Below are 14988 nucleotides of genomic sequence, written 5' to 3'. Positions count from 1 at the left end.
AAAACAAACTACTTTCACCATGCTCAACCTGATGCTGCAGCACTTGCACTTCTTGCTGCTTCTCACGGCGTCCCTTGCATGCACAGCGGAAGCTTCACCCGTCTAGAGCGTCCTAGACCATCTAAGCTACATCCAAAATGAAATAAATATGGCGATACAAAAAATAAATAAAATTCAAAATCAAAGCTAAACTGCCCACGGCTACTTCCAGAGCAGCAGCACATCAAATGGTTGAGGCTTTACATTTCCTGATTGCCAACCCTCATCAACCATTGAATGATTGGATGAAACATCATTTGCCATTCAAAACTCTAAAACAAAACATCACTGCACTAGCATCTCCAATTCAAACGGCCGCTAATAATCTCTTAATATTGTATTAACGCAACTTCTAACATCTCTAGGAACAGATAACTCATTCCGGAGTTGAACAAAAGCCTGGCCAATAAATCTCTTACTGTTCACAGCAACGGAATTAATAGACACACCAACCAGTATCTATTGCTACCGAGATCGCTCCATACCACGTCAATGATCCACTGGTACCTTTTTCTCGAAAAGGAGGATTACCCCGGGCCTCTTCATCAAGCCACGCACACAGCCATGATCTACCTACTTTCCAATATGGCATCGAGGACAGGGCCCCAGAACCTCGAATTGAACGGATGAGGGAACTCTTCCCTTGATGTATCTATCCGCTGTCTCCACGGCTCTATGAGCTTCCTCGAGAGCTCTCTTGTTCAACGGCCAGCATAGGCCAATCATTCTCGCGGTTGGGAATTTGGCGACGTTACAACTTCTCCTATCATAGCCATAGGTTATGTCCAGCGTGAAGCGCGCGAGTGAATGTGCTCTCTCGAGGATGTGAACTGTGAGCTCAACTAGGCTCTTGGCAGAACAGAAGCCCGTGATCATCACCTTCCTGAGACTGTTATTCCGGCACTCCAGATTCTGCCTCCGGTATTCAGTGTCGTCTCCAACAACAGGGTCATGCATCAAGGCATCCTGCTCTACCTGCAGATACATATGTAGGATCAAATACCATTCTTCTGATAATAAAGTGTAATACATTAATTAATACCACTCTGAGAGATGTACATAGAGACTTACGCGTAGGATGAAAGATTCCAAGGCAGGAGAAGCATCAAGAAAAGAAACCAGAGAGAAGGCATCATAGTTTGGGGATAAGTGTGGTTTAAGGAGTGCAATTTCCAAGTTCTTGAGGCGAGGGAGCTTGGACGGCAGCATTGGAGTGTTGGCATTCTGAAAAAGAAAGATTAATCATGCTTTATTTCAACATACAAGTCTTAAATACATACACATACTTGAATGCTCCTTATAATTTGAATCGTTGACACATTAAAAACCAACACATACCTCACTACGACCGCGCAGGGTGAGGCTCTCAACATTTTGAGCAATGGACGGAAGGCTAAAGCGAGCATAAGAGAGAATACCAGACGGGCAGACAGGCGAAATATCTACATTCTTAAGTTGCGAAGAATTTCGGACATAGATGACCGGTGTCCCGCCATAGTGAAAAGAGCCGAGTTGTGGAGCATCTATCTCTACCACCCGCACCATCTTGCATAGTTTAACAGCAAGGAACTTGAGCTGCTGCATCGTACAAGGTATTTTCAAGCAAATTATCCCACTACATGCATCAATAACCAGCCGCTCCAGGGCAGAAGATTTCGAGAGCAAGTGCCCTAATCCATCCTCAGTAATGTGGACATGGCACAGATGTAAACTTTTCAATCTTATCAAGCGCCCAAGGATTGATGTGGGGTGAAAAGCGCAACCAAAGAGGCTAAGAGACTGAATTGAACTTGCAGCTGCCTCATTAGATAAAACCGAACATGGAAAGTTGTAGATTTTATTCATAACTAAAGGCAACACCAAGCTGAATTCTTGGATCCCAGATTTAATGATTCGGAGCCACCTGTCGAGGTAGGAGGCTTTGATATCGCTGCAAAGTCCAAGCTCGAGTTTAAGTGTCTTCACCTTCACCCCATTGCCATAATGGTTTTTAAGAATTTTGTCAAATTTATCAATGAGATGGGTTTTCCTTTCCTCAAAATCTGTGTCATCCAAACCAAGTGTACGGTCACTGAGTGTGAGGCTGGAATAGCTTCTCCAGGAATGCAGAAATCTACGTGACACGCAGGCAGCACGAGCAGCATCTTGTACTGGCATGATAGAATGTATACGATGTACGATGTCCTGCAGAACCAATGTTGACAAGTTCAACCGTTAGCTTCATAGCTAGTAGCTGACTGCAATAAATAACACTAGCAGTTGCAGATTCATCACGAAAGTCCTATGCCAAGATGCATGTGTTCCTGTGCTAGAAGTTGTGATATAAAAGATCATTGTAACTAGGATACTTCATTGCCAGCAACACATACCTCAGGGAGTTCCTCCAAACCAAGTTCTTGTCCCATATTTGGGGCACATTCACCTTGTCCGCAGGTTGCACCATTTGTTTCAGTGGCCTTTGACCCACTACCTGCAACGCAGTGGGAGTTGTTAAGTACTATGTCTCAATTTTGCTCATGAAACTCAAATTTTGCGAGAGAGAACTATGAACTCTGACGGACCAGTGATGCCTGAACAAGAAAAGATAAAAATGATGTACGAAAGAAAGCTGGAATAACCAGTCCAGTTATAAAGGAAGAAGAGGCGATAATCTGAAATATGCTGAAACTGTTTCATGTAAGAAAAAAAATTAAGGAAAAAAAAACAGCAGAGGAGTTCCCTTTAGTACTAGGCTACTAGCCTAGTTGTGCTTCAAGTACCTAGGATTTCCATCCTGAACTGATATCTCCCATATTTTTCGCCTTAGAGCATCACCAACAGTTCTTGTAAAAAAATCCCTGTAAAAGTGGTTTTACAGGGTGCCCATATAAAAATTTCCGAGTTTAATGGAACTCTTGGAGCACTTCTTTTTGTCCCAACTTCCCCTAACCCACAATTTTTTTTACTGGTACGGGAACTGTTGGAGATGCTCTTAGTTCATCCCGCGATCTAACACGCAAATTTGTAGCACAGCTGGAATCCCAAATGGTATATAGATGTTGTGGGCTCGACCCGAAGCTTAGGGATGGTTAAAACTGGCAGAGGACAGAGGTGGAGACGATTATGCTTTTGGTCGGTGGTCGCAGATCTGAGCTTGGTTTCTCGTCAAAGGGAGGGGGGATCTGAACTTGGTTTCTCGCCAAAAGGGGTTAAAAATCTGAACTTTGATGAGGAAAGCAGTCCAGGTCCCCGAAATACAGAATACGGTCTGACGATTTGAGAGAGTTGGCCGGAGGGGCGTTCCGGTGCGGCCGAGCGCCGGAGACGAGGTGGTGGGCGAGGAATTTTGGTATTGAAAGTAGTTTCCGAAATGAATCGGGGTGCAATTAGATCAGTTTTCGCCTAACACAGAAGAAGCGAGATCCGAGATGCGGCGTTCGAGAGTATACGTACCTGCAGCAGGAGGTGTCAGAGGTTTCAGCAGCCGATGCCGACGCCGACGCCGTGTCCGCCGCACTGCGTCGTGGATAGCGGCGAATCGGGGTCGAGAGGACCATGGGCGCAGACGACGGGGCGACATGGTGAAAGAGATCCCCTGTGTCGAGGCGCCGCTAGCTTCTTTTCTCTTCTTTTTTTGTTTATTTATTATGAGGGGAGAGGTTGCCCGTACCGATTCCTAGTAAAACTTTCTTTTTTAGTAACATTCCTAGTAAAACTCGTATATAGAAGACGACTAGCGGATCGGCCCATTAGAGCATCTCCCGTGCTATAAAAAACTTATTTTACGATTCTAAAAACAAATAACTGGTTTCAAACCACGAAAGCCCAAAAACGATGATCCAATAGATGATGTTATTAGATGATGTTGGTGTGCTCTAAAAAAAAGATGATGTTGATGTAAAAATAATACTTTAGATTTGCTCTAGATGTAAAATAGGGAACTTATGATGCAACTTTTGCATCACTTGTGCCTCTCGAGTAAAACCCGAGCAATCGCGCGTGCAGCCCAATTGTCGTGCGGAACTTTCCCGCGCCGCGCTTGACCACCCCATGATGTCGCCTGCCGCCGCTGGTCCCCATGGACGCCTTCTTCGACCCCACGGCCGCCAATACAGCTCTGGCGATGGCCGCCTCCGCATCTGCCGGCGCCGCCGTGATGCCTCCTCCAAATCGTGGGGTGGATTTGCAGCCCCTCGTCCCGTAGCCGCCGGCAAACTAGAACCGCTGACGAGGAAGAAGGCAGCCGTGACCAAACCACGAGGTGGCGTCTTGAAGCGGCCGTTGCGTGACCCCGCTGCGACTTCGTCTCGGGCGAAGGAGGTGGCGGTGGCGGCTACTACTTCGTCACCGGTGTCGCCGACACACCGCCAACTACTGCTTCATGTGCACTAGCTTTTTCGCCGGTGTCACCGGAGACAACAGAAATGTGAAGTAACCACCGTGTGGCTGATGTATTTTACATAAGCTATTGGAGCAATAGCTATTTTTGCATCATCTACTGGAGTTGAGGGTTTTTGGTGATGTAAAAATGCACTTTTAGGTGATGTATATTTTACTCGAACAACAATTTGGTGATGTGAAATACATCATCTATTGGATATGCTCTTAGTGTGGTTTGCTTGCTGCGTTGTAGGTTCCCTCTACTCTTGTTTATTCATTTTTTCTTTTATGTTAGATTGTTTTTTATTCAATTTTTTCGTCTGTTTTTTTATATTTTTTCATTTACTCCGGTTTTCTTTGTATTCTTATTGTCTTTTACTTTTGTTTCTTCTCTGTTTTTAAGGGATTCTTAGTTTTTTTTAGGAATTTTATTTTCTTTTTGTTTCTATCTGGGGTTTTATTAGTTTTTCCTTTTTCAAAGACATATCTACTTTCTCCTAAATACACAATATACATTTTAGAGCACATGTAAAACAATTTCCTGATAGGCACTGGACATTTTTCATATACATGATGTACATTTTTTTAAAATGCATGTTGGATGGTTAGAGTGACAGTGGTATCCTTAGCCTACCAGGGTTCAAGTCCTGCTGCTCGCATTATTTCTGGATTTATTTCAGGATTTTCGGCATTGCGCTTTCAGTGGTAGGAGACGTTTCCGTCGCCGATGAGGCGCCTAAGGTGACTTCGTAAATTTCAAGATGACATGGCGGCTCAGTCTCTCGGGGGTGCTCATAGGGGTAGGGTGTGTGTGTGCGCGTTCATAGGGGTGAGTGTATGCGCGTATGTATGAGCGCTTGTGTCTGTACCGATGTTAAAAAAAAGAATACATGAAAATATTTCCAAATAAAAGTTTTACATTTTTTAACGGCAATAAACATTTTGAAATTATGTGACATTTTTTACATTGTATAAACATTTTGGAAAATTTCGTAGACATTTTTGGAAAACAAGAATATTTAAATAATAAATAAAAAATATTATCCTACATGAACATTTTTTTTAATATTGTATATATCATTTTTTACAGTCACAAACATATTTTTAAAATGCTGGAATAGTTCCATAAAATGTCCCATACATTTTCTAATGGTACGAAACATTTTGTACATTACACAAACATTTAATGCGAATGTGGGAACACTTATTCATTATCACGAACTTTCTTTTAAGTTATTAAGATATTTAAAACTGCACTAATAAAAAATTATGCTATGTGAATATTTTTCAAAGTCATTTTTTAGTTTCTTGAGTAAATTTATGTTTTTGAAATAAATATGAATAAAATTAGAAAAGATATATAAAAAAAGAAACTTGAGTGAAGTCGGCATGACAAGCGGCATCCTATCGGGCCGCCCATCACCGCCGCCCTGTGGGCGAGGTAACCGTCTACCTCGCAATAAGGGCACATAGCCGCTAGGGTCTTCTTGCGGGCTTTTGGATTGAAACCCTCACGTACACTGTCAATATTTTGGAGAGCAACTAATCAAGGAATACTTCTTCGAAAGCCCTCTCAAAATTAACTTGCGGTGAGCTGGGAGCGCGCGCTCTCAGCCGCCACCACGTATCACGCTCTAGGCGCTTCATTCGAATTATTTTTTACGCATTTTCAGTTTTTAGATGATTTTTTTTCAGCTTCTCGCCGCCCCCCCCCCCTCGTTTTTTCTTAGCTTTTGGAATAAAAAAATCAAAAAAATCACGAAACATGCATTTTCTTTTTTATTTTTGTTCTACGAAAGGCATGGCTTTACTTCTCGTGGAGGCACGGATTTGCTTCTGCGAGAGGCACGACCGTGCTTCTCAGAAAGGGGAAAACGCGTTTTCTTTTCTTTGAGAGGCATGGATTTACTTCTCGTGGGGGCACTGATCTGCTTCCGTGATCATGCCTCTCGAAAAGGGAAAAAATACATTTTTCTTTTCTTTTTTTCTTCCACGAGAGGCACGGATTTACTTCCGCGAGAGGCACGGGTTTACTTCTCATGGAGGCACGGCCGTGCTTCTCAGAAAAGGGGAAAAGTGTATTTTCATTTTTGGTTATTCCATGAGAGGCACGGATTTACTTCTCGTGGAGGCACAGATTTACTTCTGCAATAGGCACGGTCGTGACTCTCAGAAAGGAAAAAAAATGTGCTTCCGGTTCAGGGTTTTTCGTTCGATTTTTTTGTGATTTTTGTTTGTGGAAACCTATTAACATGGGATCTAATTTTGAAGACCTCGGCGTGAGGAATCCAATGATGAAAATGGTTCAAAATTCAGACACATGATTTGAAAGATAAAACGTTTGAATAGACGAATCTAGAAAAAAAAGGAAAACTCCTATGTTGCGACAAGTGGCGCACATGCAGCGTGATACTTGTCGCAAGCTGAGAAGGTGGGAGTGACCTTTGCAAAGGGTGCTTTTTAATTAGTGATTTCGAATATATTGGCATTGACTGAGGCCTAGATGGTTGTTTGGACAGGATCCAATTTAATGTCGTGCAAGGGTAGGTGGAAACAGTTAAGGTGAGTTTGGGCACCTTATAAAAATATTTCTCGTGAAAAAGTATTTCTTCGAGAGGTGGGCTTGGAAACACTACAAATTGACCAGGGAGTTGATAGTCCGGTGCGCACGATTTATTTTTGCCTCTCCTGCCACCACATCCTCCCACCGATTTTTTGTTGCTACCATGTCCCACCGGTTTACTAGTTTTCTCTCTGTTACATATTGATCTCGCACCGCATGAGTCACCCATCTTCCTCATATCTCCTCAGAAGCTAATTCCCTTCGACCTAGGGTTTCTATAGAGTGAGGTTAAGCAGCTGCCACTCGATTCCTTCTCCGCCTAGGTTTTCCCTGCATGTCCCTAGCATCATCACTCATCTTCCTTATCCGTCACAACCGCAGCCACAACCGAGTCTCCACCCCTTTCCCAGATTCCCTCCCTCCATACTCCGGCCCCGGTCATCCAACAAATATTTTTCTAGATGATCTATAGGAGGGGGAACAATTGAAGTAATCATTTCTATCTCGTCTACACAAGGCAAAATTTTAGAATGATGTTGTTTAGTAAACTTAGAGAAATTAAAGGAAACATCATCTCCTCCAAAATTAACATAAACCTTTTTCCTTTGCCAATCGACAATAGCGCCACAAGTATTCAAGTAAGGCCTACCAAAGATAATGGAAAAAAATATCTTGATTAGTTCCAAGTATTAAGAAATATGTAGGATACTTAGTGTTACCACACAAAACTTCGACACTCTAAGAATTCCCACATGTGGAATACTATATATATCTGCCAGTTTAATAGTCAATCATTTTCTTCTGTTGAGCATGGTGAAATATCTCCAGCAATTTATTGATAAAGAGAGAAATGAATAACACTTATACCTCCAATATCACACAAACCATGATAACAATGATTACCAATCTTAATAGAAATAACAGGCTCACCAACTACATTAAGAAGACTTCTATGCATAATAATATGAGTAGCTTCTTCACATAGATAACATGCCCATTAAGTCCATCCATTAACAAGTATTTAATCATAGCTATTTGAGGTTGTGTTTCAATTTGATCATAAGTTTTATTAGACTTATCTTTACTTTTATTAGCCACTGTACTTTCAAAGCACGTTTTTTGATCCTAACAGGAATAGAGGTTTATCAATGTAAACAGAAGGTAACATAGGATTAATAGTGTGAACAAGAATCTGTTCCTCGGCTATAACATTCTCTTTAATAATATCCTTAAAAGGATCATGATACGTTTCCCACTTTCATTTATGAACATCAATCTAAGCAGCAAAATATTTATATAGAGTGATAACTATTTCAAAATCGCTTGCCCCATGCGCAGCGCGTTCCGGCATCGATCCTGGCGGCTCCCCGTCCCTGATGACCTAGTGGTCGTCGGTGGGTGAGGGCCACCGGGATCCTCGTGCAGATCTATGTAGCAGTAGGCTTTAGATGTAGGTTCTAGTAGCTAGTGTTTCCCCGTCAGTTCTATCGGCTCCGGCGGTTATGACGGCGGAGGTGAATACCTCTGATCTTCTTCCGGCATGTTGATCTTCTCTGTTGGTGGTAATGGATCTAGAATTTTCCGTTTTCGCCGCCCGGTTCCTCTTGGATCTGGGTGAACGATTTGGTGTTCTGGGCGGTGGCGTTGAGGTGGCGGCAATGGCGCCTCTGTGGAATAATTTTCCTCCGTTCCACTCCTTCCTAGGTGATGTCTGCTCCGGCTTTGCCAGGGTGTCCGGACGAGATGAGTTTAGGTGTCTGCCAGCATCCACCACTCCATCAGACAGTGTTAGACTCTGTATATACTGGGCCCCACTTGTAATTATGTTGTACATGACTATATAATGAAAAGGTCACCCCACGTTGGAGGCTGCCCTGAGTATCCCACACTGGCGTACTACGATGGAACAAGAATACCACGCTCTTCTTAAGAATGAAACGTGGCGACTGGTTCCTCCCAAGGCTGGTGTCAACATCATTGATTCAAAGTGGGTTTTCAAGGTAAAGAAACATGCTGATGGTTCCATCAAGAGATACAAGGCTCGACTGGTTGCTAAAGGATTCAAGCAACGCCATGGCCTTGTTTATGAGGACACCTTCAGTCCAGTGGTCAAACCGACCACGATTCGGCTTCTGCTCTCACTGGCAATTACCCGTGGATGGTCTCTTCGTCAGCTTGATGTTCAGAATGCTTTTCTTCATGGTGTTCTTGAGGAGGAGGTTTATATGCGTCAGCCTCCCGGTTTTGTTGATCCAGCTCGTCCACAGCATCTATGTCGTCTTGTTAAGGCACTCTATGGTCTGAAGCAGGCTCCGCGTGCTTGGCATGCGCGTCTTGGCACCACTCTTCGGGCTCATGGATTTGTTCCCTCTCTAGCCGATACCTCGTTATTTCTTCTTTAGCGACCTACAGTTACTATGTACCTACTGGTCTATGTTGACAATATCATCTTGGTTAGTTCCTCGGACTATGCTGCGGATCACTTGGTTTCTGCTTTGAGTGCTGACATTGTTGTTAAGGATCTTGGACAGCTTCACTATTTCCTTGGCCTTGAAGTTTTGTCCTCCGGTTCTGGCTTGACTCTCACTCCACAGAAGTATTCTCTTGATATTCTTCGGAGGTCTGGTATGCTCCAGTGCAAGACAGATACTACACCTATGTCCTCCACTGACCGACTATCTGCTCTTGATGGTTCTCTCCTCCCTGCTGATGAGGCTACTGAGTATCGCAACATTGTTGGTGGCTTGCAGTACTTGACTATCACTTGTCCTGATATCTCCTATGCGGTCAACCGGGTCTGCCAGTTTCTTCATGCTCCTCGCGACTCTCACTGGGCTGCAGTTAAGCGCATCTTGCGTTACATCTGGTCCACTTCTTCTTATGGCTTGCATCTGCAACCGGCCCCCTCTGGTGTTCTCTCTGCATTCTCTGATGCAGACTGGGCTGGGAGTCCGGACGACAGACGATCAACGGGGGGATATGCAGTGTTCCTTGGTTCGAACTTGATCGCCTGGAGTGCTCGTAAACAGGCAACGGTGTCCCGCAGTAGCACTGAAGCTGAGTACAAAGCAGTTGCAAATGCCACAGCAGAGCTTATTTGGATACAGTTCTTGCTCAGAGAGTTGAAGATTCCTCAGAAGCAGCCGCCGATGCTTTGGTGTGATAACATTGGGGCGACATATTTGTCTTCAAATCCAGTCTTTCATGCTCGCACCAAACACATCGAAGTTGATTACCATTTTGTCAGGGAACGTGTTGCCCAGAAACTGCTTCTTATCAAGTTCATCTCCTCGAAAGATCAACTTCCTGACATCTTCATGAAGCCACTGCCTCTTCCTCAGTTTGAAGGGTGTAGGCGCAATCTCAACCTAGTGAATTCTTCTGAGCACGGTTAAGATTGAGGGAGGGTGTTAGACTCTGTATATACTAGGCCCCACTTGTAATTATGTTGTACATGACTATAATGAAAAGGTCACCTCACGTTGGAGGTGTGCCACAAATCCTAAAACCCTTGTCTAATAGACAGTGGTGTCGTCGATTTTCAGGAGATGCTTGCTTAGGTGCAAGGTTTGTGGTTGATGGAGGGCAAATCTGACTCGCCTCTCTAACGATGTTGGCAGAGCAAACAAGATCTGCGGTATGAGGAACATGGAGAGAAACCCCGACCAACGTGCCACAACGACATTGGCTTTACCATTCATCGCAGGCCACTTCTTCGGCTCATAAAGCTACTTCATCGATGGTGTTTCCTCGATCCTAGATTCAATGGCTTCTCACTTTGTTTTCTGCTGGAGGTCGCCCTGGCAATGACGATGAACGGTGGTGGGCAACGGTATGGCTCTGCACAGTTGCCCCAGCAAGTTCGAGTTACCTCTGGTTTTCTTTGGGTCTTTTGTGTAATTGTCTCTAGACATGTGTCCTTCTTGGACATTTCTTTATAGCACCATGTGAGTTGTATTAATTTGCTCTATTATGTTTAATGGAAATGCGGCAACTTAAAAAAAAGGGCAGACTAATCAATATGTTCACTTTGACAAATTAGAGGGTTAGTAGATTTAATTCTACAAAAGAAGGGAAGATTGTTCCAGGAATTGTTCTGGGTAGCCCTAGGTTTTGTGAATAATGCCTTTGGAGCACGGACACATTAAGCCTTTTTTAAAGTTAAAAAAGGGATTTTATGGTCTGAAAAATTCCAAAAAATTGTGTACATGCAGGTACATTAGTGTACTATAATTGTGTAAATTTTCATCAATATACGTGCTTGCATATGAGACAAAAAAAGACAACTACATGCAAAAAGTTAGGTTTGTTTTTTCTTAATTTGGGGGCCGGATTTTTTTTTGTATAGCGTACAATAGCACATATAATTGAACAAAATTTAACATGTACTTAGGCAGACAAAAATAAAAATAAACTTTTAAGCATCATTTTTGAGTGGTTAAAAAAATGTACTCCAATGCACCCATGCTCTAAAACTCCGCTTTGTGGTTTTCGGCAATTTGTTGCCTCATCTCTCAAGGCTGCACCCCAATTTTAAAACTTCTTCGACTGGTAAATTCAGACGAGACATCAATGTCATTCATCTATGATGATATGGATCGTGCAAAAGATAACATGAAACACAATTTATTTAACAAGAAAAGTTACGTGTTATCAAAACAAAACAAAAAACGAGAAAAGGTACGTTACTACACTGACTCTGTAACCCATAGATGAGCTCGTAAGTACCTTTTTATTTTTTGCGAAAAAGAGCTTGTAGATACCTTAATCTTAATTTAGTTAAATTTGACCATTTCAAATTTTATTTTGATCAGCTACACTACAATATTTAATATGATGGATGAAAGATGGTGTACGCAGCTTCATAGACCTCTGCATGCTGCTGCATATTATTTGAACCGATCGGTCCGGCGAGAAAGCATTCATGTCGCCGCCTCGGTGCGTTGCTCGAGAGGCCAAACTCGACTATTTAAACTAGGTGGCGAGCCACAATCCTAGCCACTTCCATTTTCATCCCCCCTACCCCTCCCTCCGCACTACCACCATGAGCCCGTTCATGCCCTAATCCGCTACGATAGCTCGCCGTCAGCCTGTAGCCATGTTCCACAGTCAGATCACCTACTACAAGATGCTTACTCCGCAGTGTCGGGCGGCCATCCAGAAGGAGATGCGGGCCGCCTACGCACGACGAATAGCTCGCATTGTAGCCGGCATGCCTCCGTACTCTCCGGAGCAGGAGGGGTGCTGAAATGGAGAACGCAGTGTGGGACGAATCATAGATGGACGAGGGCGAGGCATATCTGGCGCCGAAGCAGGCCGAATTCACCATGGACGACGCGCTGGACGAATTCAAGGTTGCCCAAGCAAAGAAGGTAGCGAAGAAGTAGGTTGATAACCCACAATTATAGGGGATCGTTTGTAGACTTTTTCGATAAATAAGAGTGTCGAACCCAACGTGGAGCTCAAGGTAGAACAAATATTCCCTCAAGTTCTATCGACCACCGATACAACTCTACACACACTTGACGTTTGCTTTACCTAAAACAAGTATGAAACTATTTTGCAAGAACCAACTGCGAGTACTTTGCGAGAATAAAAACTACGAATAAGTTGCAAAGTAATAAAAGTGGATAGCTTTTGTCAACAAGAAAGTCATTTGTCCCTAGGTAATCGATAACTAGACATGTAATCATTCATGGAATTTTACATGAGGGAGAGGCATGACCTAACATACTTTCTCTAATTGGATCATATGCACTTATGATTGGAACTCTAGCAAGCATCCATAACTACTAAAGATCATTAAGATCGTAAAACCCAACCATAGCAATAAGTATCAAGTCCTCTTTACTACCATACGCAACAACCCACTTACTCGGGTATGTGCTTCTGTCACTCACGCCACCCACCATAAGCGAATCATGAACATATTGCAACACCCTACAGCGGGGATTCCTCCGTTTGCGCGACACGGAGGACACCGTAGGACATCACCATAAATAAAATATATACTCATACCAACCAAGATCATGATTAACCCACAGGACAAAACAGATCTACTCAAACATCATAGAATAACCATAGATCATTGGGAAATAATATATGGAGTTGAGCACCATGTTTAAGTAGAGATTACAGCAGGGAGAAGGGAGGTTGCACCGCTGCATAGTGGGGGGAGAGAGTTGGTGTTGACGGTAGCAAGATTGTTGATGTAGATCGTCGTCGCGATCATTGCCCTGGCGGCACTCCGGCGCCACCAGGAGAGAGGGGGAGAGAGCCCCCTCCTTCTTCTTCTTCCTTGGCCTCCCCCTAGATGGGTGGAGAGTCCCCCCTCTGGTCTATGGCCTCCATGGTGGCGGAGGGGCGGGAGCCCCACCGAGATTGGATCTATCCCTCAGTTCTCTTCTGTTTCGCGTTCCCCAGATCTGGCCGGAAACCGTTTCTTATATTCCGGGAGATCCGTAATTCCGATTGTGCTGAGATTTTAACACGATTTTTTTCGGATATAAGCTTCCTTGCGCCCGAAGTAGACCCCCAACCAACATCCGAGGAGGGCACAACCCACCAGGGCGCGCTTGGCCCCTGGGGCGTGCCCTGGTGTCTTGTGGGGGTTGTGGGCGCCCGTTTGCGTTGATTCCAAGTCCCAAAAATCACATATAACAATTCTCCATAAAATTTTATCGCCTTGGACTTCGTTTGATATGGATTTTCTGCGAAATAAAAAAACATGCAAAAAACAGGAACTGGCACTGGGCACTCAAAAATGTTGCCAAAAGTATGTGAAAGTTGTATAATGTTGGCATGGAGCAATAAAAAATTATAGATATGATGGAGACGTATCAGCATCCCCAAGCTTAATTCCTGCTCGTCCTCGAGTAGGTAAATGATAAAAAAGAAAAAAAATTGATGTGGAATGCTACCTAGCATAAACTTGATCATATATCTAATCATGGCATGAATATTAAGACACGAGTGATTCAATGCAATAGTCTATAATTTGACATAAAGACATTAACACTGAGGCATCCCAACAAACAATCGTGTCTTTCAAAATATCAATGCTAAAGAAAGCTATCCCTACAAAATCATATAGTCTTTGTTGTGGGAACGAATCTGACAGTACAGATGGGGGGTACGTAGGAGAGGGCAGTGCCTAGCTACGACGAGGTTGTACATTCGGATTTACGAGTTCAGGCCCCTCTTGGAGGAGGTAACAACCCTACGTCTCGGTGCCTCGGAGGCTCTGTTGATTGGAGTGTTGAGTTACAAGGGGTGCGAACCCTTGTGCCGGAGGGGAGGAGTGGCTTATATAGTGTGCGCCGGACCCTCCCAGTCCTCAGTTACGCAAGGGTTCAATGAGAGAGTAATGCCACGAACGTTACTGGTAACGCCCGTGTTTAATGACCTTTATGGTGACGGAGTGAATGACCGACCATTGTTATCTAGAGGTGACCCTAGGTCTTCTGTCCTACAAGTGGGTTCTTGTATTCCGAGTGAATGATGACAGACGAGTGGAATTGGGGTGTTCGAGTGGATCTTCTGTCGAGTGGATTGCACTCTAATGTGATTCCAGTCGGTATCTTCTTTCTATCTTCGTAAGCCTTGGTCTCTTGTGTAGTGTCCTTGGGTAGGGCATATAGGTCAGGCCAAAGACCCTACCCTAGGTACATGCCATCGTCATTAGCCCCCGAATGGATCGAGGACTGAGTGAAGGAGGATTGAAGTTGATTTCAACCCGACTCAATGTCTCGGAGACACTTTCTTGGGAGTCTGAAAGTATGTTAGTAGTTTAATTCATCGTCAATCGCCTTGATCGATTCTGGCCTCTTGAATATCTGAGTGAAATAAGTAGCATAGCATCGAGCAGATTGGATTTGGATATCCTTGACGCGATCGACTGATTTGCTGGCCCAGGTTTTGCGGGATTTGTAATTTGGAGAAGCGCGCAGGCCAGACGTAGCTCGATAAGTGGGGCAAGTGGGGATGGACTCCTCGATCCTTGCTCCACCTTTTTCGCCACGTATCTG

At 43.9% G+C, this 14988-nt stretch overlaps 1 protein-coding gene across 1 annotated transcript; it reads right to left on the bottom strand.

Moving 5' to 3' along the window:
• Window positions 1–340: 340 nt before the first annotated feature.
• LOC119349418 lies at window positions 341–3618 on the bottom strand. The gene is made up of 5 exons (XM_037617448.1): window positions 3472–3618; window positions 2409–2509; window positions 1378–2223; window positions 1111–1263; window positions 341–1014 (listed from the first exon to the last, which is right to left on the bottom strand). The coding sequence occupies exons 1-5, from the start codon at window positions 3596–3598 to the stop codon at window positions 613–615; spliced, it is 1629 nt and encodes a 542-aa protein (XP_037473345.1). The 5' UTR covers window positions 3599–3618; the 3' UTR covers window positions 341–612.
• Window positions 3619–14988: the final 11370 nt, after the last annotated feature.

Source organism: Triticum dicoccoides, chromosome 1B (assembly GCF_002162155.2).
Source record: "Triticum dicoccoides isolate Atlit2015 ecotype Zavitan chromosome 1B, WEW_v2.0, whole genome shotgun sequence".
In the NCBI taxonomy this organism is placed as follows: domain Eukaryota; kingdom Viridiplantae; phylum Streptophyta; class Magnoliopsida; order Poales; family Poaceae; genus Triticum; species Triticum dicoccoides.
The sequence above is the reverse complement of the archived record's forward strand: the minus strand, read 5'-3'. Positions and strand labels throughout refer to the sequence as shown.